This window comes from Nannochloropsis gaditana (genome assembly GCF_000240725.1).
Source record: "Nannochloropsis gaditana CCMP526 unplaced genomic scaffold scaffold387, whole genome shotgun sequence".
Classification (NCBI taxonomy): Eukaryota; class Eustigmatophyceae; order Eustigmatales; family Monodopsidaceae; genus Microchloropsis; species Microchloropsis gaditana.
Genome location: NW_005803566.1, coordinates 22,543 through 27,479, shown reverse-complemented (window position 1 = coordinate 27,479; position 4,937 = coordinate 22,543). Strand labels below are relative to the sequence as shown.

At 51.6% G+C, this 4,937-nt stretch overlaps 1 protein-coding gene across 1 annotated transcript; it reads left to right on the top strand.

The window, feature by feature from the left end:
- Nucleotides 1–3,204: 3,204 nt before the first annotated feature.
- NGA_2023800 (phosphoglycerate bisphosphoglycerate mutase family protein) lies at nucleotides 3,205–3,849 on the top strand (the record flags this gene model as incomplete). Its single annotated transcript, XM_005854774.1, has 1 exon — nucleotides 3,205–3,849. A coding segment is annotated over one exon (645 nt), but the record flags the coding sequence as incomplete, so codon positions are not given.
- Nucleotides 3,850–4,937: the final 1,088 nt, after the last annotated feature.

The following is a 4,937-nucleotide window of genomic DNA, read 5'->3' as shown; positions in this document are numbered from 1 at the left end:
ATGCGCCTTCAAGATACAAGAGCGATGAGTGAGAAAAACATTAATACCAAGCAAGGAAAAGACAGTCTGAAAAGGAAAAAAAACATCTTCGGCTGCATGGCAAAACACAATGTAAACACATTCACGATAAATGGCAACTTCGGCTGTTCAACCGTTCTAGACGGAGGATGTCAACACTAGGCGACCCGGATGTGTGTCGGGCGACTAAAAAGGGAGCTCGCGTCCATAGAGGATGTAGCGTTGGGTAATTTGTGAATCATGTAACCGAGGACCAGAACCAAAAAAAACGAAACTACTCTTCCTCACTGTGCTTTATCCATTTCGTACGAACAGCGGTTCCCTGACTCTCTGTTGGTGCTTTTCCACCTGCGTTTTCGGACGAACGGAGCGGAGAGCAGAGGGCAACTCAAGTTGCAGCGGACACACCAGAATGAGAGGCTGTCTTGTACCTGGACTGGCAATGCCTTTTATATCGTTTACAATCGTTGTTATTACGCTCATGAGCAGCACGCAGGTATTTGGCTGTGGGCCGAAGTCGATGCGTTGCTTTCTTGCTGGTCCTTCTACCCTGAGTAGGACAAGAAGAAGAGGCTGCTCGACCAGTGCCTCCCAATTGAGGCCTTTACGGGCAGGATCTGGCAGCTCCGATGACGGCGCTTTTAAAGCCAAAAGAGAAAAATTGCAGAAAGAGAAGGACAAGCTCGCGGCTCTCATGGCAAAGCAAGAAAGGGAGGCTGTAAAGAAATATATGGAAACGCAAGCGAAGAAGGAGCGCGAGTCGCAAGCCAAAATTAGACAAGCGCAAGAATTTATGGCTCAACGAGCGAAAGGCGGCGGGAAGGATGCACCTTGGTCTAAGGGTGGTGATGATTCCACTCAGTCTATTCCCAAAAAGAAGGCCCGAAAATTTCAGCAAATCTCCCTTACGTGCCGGCAGTTTAGCATCGACGATATCCAGGACGTGACTTTCGAAGGGAGCCATCTCGACGATGTCCCCTTCCTAGGCCTTCCTGAGGTAGCTGTGTTCGGGCGGTCCAATGTGGGGAAATCCTCTTTACTAAATTGCCTTGCGGGGATCAACAAAAAGGTCGCCGTTGTGTCCAAGACCCCAGGACGCACCCAGCAAATCAACCTGTTCAAAGTCCACGATTCCAACGGCCCCGTCTCTGTCCTTGTCGATCTCCCCGGATACGGGTACGCAAAGCTACCCAAGGCCCTTCAAAGCGACATTGGTGCACAAGTGCGTCGGTACTTGAGTGACCGTCCAACCCTCCGCTTGGCAGTCTTGCTGATGGACGCAAGGCGGGAGCCTCAGAAAAGTGATTTGAACATGATGAAATACTTCCGGGCTGCCAATGTTCCTTTGCTTGTGCTTGCCACTAAGGTTGACAAGCTCAAGCACGAAGATATCGAAGAGAATCTGGGTAGGTTGCACCAATATTTCAAGCTGCCGGTGGGCATGCCAGTCGCGTTTTCCTCCGTGACGGGAGTGAACAAGCGGGCGGTCTGGAACGCGATCCGCGATGCATGCGTGGGAGAATATCTCGACTTGAGTGAAGAAGCAGCAAATGACCGTGCCAAGACGGAAGAGGGGGAAGGAGTGTGAGTAATAAACAGGTGCGATAAGAGGTTACACACGGAGCTTCAACAAAGTAAAACACATACTCTGTCGATACACGAATGCACGCCGTACCATCTCGGCTGTTTCCATCTTGTTCGCCTGAAAAGCTGATGTTTTGCCCCTCTCTCTCCTATTCGGACATCACTCGATCCGCGACCGTTTGGATTCCCCCACCCCATTTTCCCCTGTCCCGACCCCGTTCCCCATTCCCTTTCTTGCCGTCAACACCTCGTCCTTTGCAAAGGTCTGCGCGACCAGTAAGGGGAACACAAGCGTGGCATCTCCGTACACCTTGATCGGGCGTGCATCCGCCCGCACTTTTCCCCAAGACACGGCTTCGTCGGGGCGGGCTCCTGAATCGCTCCCGTCGAACTCCTGCCCGGTATTCACAAAGACGGCAAAGTCCGCCCCATTCCTCATCAAGTTGGCGTTGCACGTGTGGTGTTTGACCAAGCCTCCTCCGAGAATGATCATCCCCGTGGCCTTGGCATGCACGGCTTCGTCGTTCAAACGCCGGATGTCCGCGACCATGTCGATCGCGAACTCGGGTTGCTTGTACGAAAAAAAATACAGCATGTCCCCCAGTGAGCCGTCCGTCAGGGCCGGGCAGAAGACAGGAATTCCGTGTTTGGCCGCCCAGTAGCAGATTGAATCCGGGTGGTTGATCTCCCTGCCCAGTCGCTCAATGAGGCGGGACGGGCTCCATCGTTGCCCGTAGGCGGTTTGTTCCGTGGCCATGGCGTGTAGGATCGGCGTCAACCAGTCTTCAAAAAGGCAATAATTTTGGTTGGGTACCAACAGGTTTCCAATGCGATTTATTCCACGCTTACGGAGTTCAGCCCCGGCCATGGTAAAGTCTCCGAGTCGCGTTGCTGCCAAACATTTGATTAAATCCTCCTCAACGCCTCCTGCTGTCGTCACTACGACATCCACCATTTTATGTTCCACGAGGAACCGCAAGGTTTCTCTTAGGCCTGATGAGATGAGATTGGAGGTGTAGGCTAGGAAAATTTTGCACTTTATTTGAGCACGTACACCGGGATCGATCAAATCCTCATCCTCGTCTGTAGCTACGGGAACATCGCTCAGGCGCCAGGCTCGCATACGTTCGATTTCCTTGATAGCCAAACCCAAGTTGGTCGCTTGAAATCCTGTGGTTAGATATGAACCTAACAATCCATGCAATGTCACGCCCTCAGGCGATGAAATGGCGGCATTCCAGTCAAATCCTTGGACCGTGGGCGTCTCCGCTGGTAAGGGATCAGAGGGCAGGAGGACAGCAGTTTTTGCTGTCTCGTGCGTCGAAGGAGGGGCTGCCATGGTATCAGGACTCCCCATGCTGCCACTCCCCTGCATGAAATATTCTGTGTTCGATGGACAAACGGAGGATAGTCAGAATAAAGCATCGTAAAGCATCGCAAAACGCTTAGGAGGAAGTAAGTGGGCCATTCATCTGCATCGGGAGCCGGGAGGTTACGTCGCACCGAGTCTGGTTGGACGTGTCAGACGACATTTTAAAAGATAAATGTAGTCTCTTTTGATCTCACCACGCTCTTGTGCACATAAAATTCTTTTCCATTTGTAACAGATCACAAGACATGCGGGCTTTGGCAGTTCGGGGATTATTACTTTTTGTGAATATCTGTCGAAGTGCCGCTTTTTCTAGCGTATCAAGCCAGAAAAGAAGTAAAATGTCAGGTGTAGCTGCCGCTGGCGTCAAAATATCTCGCGACGGCGACAGTAGTGCTTTCTCGTATATTGATGTCATTTTATGTCGACACGGGGAAACTTGCCATAATGCTGAAGGGCGTTGTCAGGGAATGGAGGATGTGTCACGCCTGACATCGAAAGGCGAGTCTCAAGCTCTTGAACTGGGAAGGGCATTGGCTGCACGTAAACAGCGCTTCGACAGAATTTTTATCTCACCATTGGCACGTGCTCGACATACCTTCGATCTAATGGAAAAGGAGTGGCGCAGGTTGGGTTGGACGGATTACCCCAAGTGCGCTCCCACATTCGTGCCCGAGATCCAGGAAATTTGTCTATACGATTGGCAAGGGCACCTACGTCAGGACCTTCAGGCACAATTCCCAGAAGAATTTCACAACTGGATGAATGAACCTGCGATTTTTCGTGTGGGAGACCACTTTCCCGTCCGCGAATTATGGATGCGAGCGCGACGGAGTTGGGAGCAAATCTTGACGCAGTCGCAACCAGGAGAGAGGGTTTTAATCGTTGCCCATAGCGGTATCAATCAGGCTATGTGTTTCACTGCTCTAGGATACGGGGAGACAATGTATCGGCGCTTGAACTTCCCCAACTGTGGGGCATTGCGGCTGCGGTTGGCTTTGCCCACGTCTCTTGCTGAAGCAACAGCGCTTGTACAAGTCGGGGGGTATACCCTCCCTGTGACTGACAGCGAAACAATGTTCGCTGCGAATGAATGTGGCGAGGAGGGTAGTCCAATGCGGCACTATCGTCCGGTGCATCCAAACGACTGGGAACCGGAAGAGCACCTACCTACACGTATGGGCTTGAACCCAAGAGAAACCTCCGCACCAGCGGTGGGCCCCACGATATAGTACGAGACAGCGGAAGCAATGCGTATCAATTCACCGACATCCACCGAAATTTCTTCTGTAAATAAGGAGCTGAGTGTGTACTATTGATATTTCTCCGTGTGCTTGCTGAATCTTTTGCTTTTTGTTGAGTGTTGGCAAGCTTCTTTCGTCACTGTTCTACATTTATCGGCTGCATGGTACGAAGTTATATACACCAATAGAGCACAAGGACCATCTCTTATACAAAGGTGACAAACGTACAAGGCAAACCTGAATAGGTGTCCTGCGCGGCCTGCGTGCCGTGTCTAGTCGAGAATACAGGCATAAAGAGTAATGCAATGTAACCAAGAGCAGACATGCTTTCTATCGTTGTATCGCTCTGCCTCGCTCCACGTCTCGCTCCACGAGCGGTAATTGACGTGGTTGAACTTTTAGTCCAGGGAGAGTGAAGCTACCGGAGGGTTGCGCGCAAGGCTGTGGGACAGGTGCGGGTCGAATAGTAGTAGACGGAACATCAAAGGACATGGCCACGCAGTCCCGGACTCTCAAACCTTGAGCGCCGGCCAGAGATCGTACACGGGCATAACCCTTTAAAAACGGGGTGGTGTATAACGCCAAGGCTGTTGCGATCAAGCTGACGACCCCGAGATAAATCGGACGAACGCCTCCCTGTAATGTCAACACGGAACTTGTCCCTTTTCTCAAAAGCCACGAAGCCAAAGAGGGATAGGCGGCCCCGACAGCGGCATGTGCGG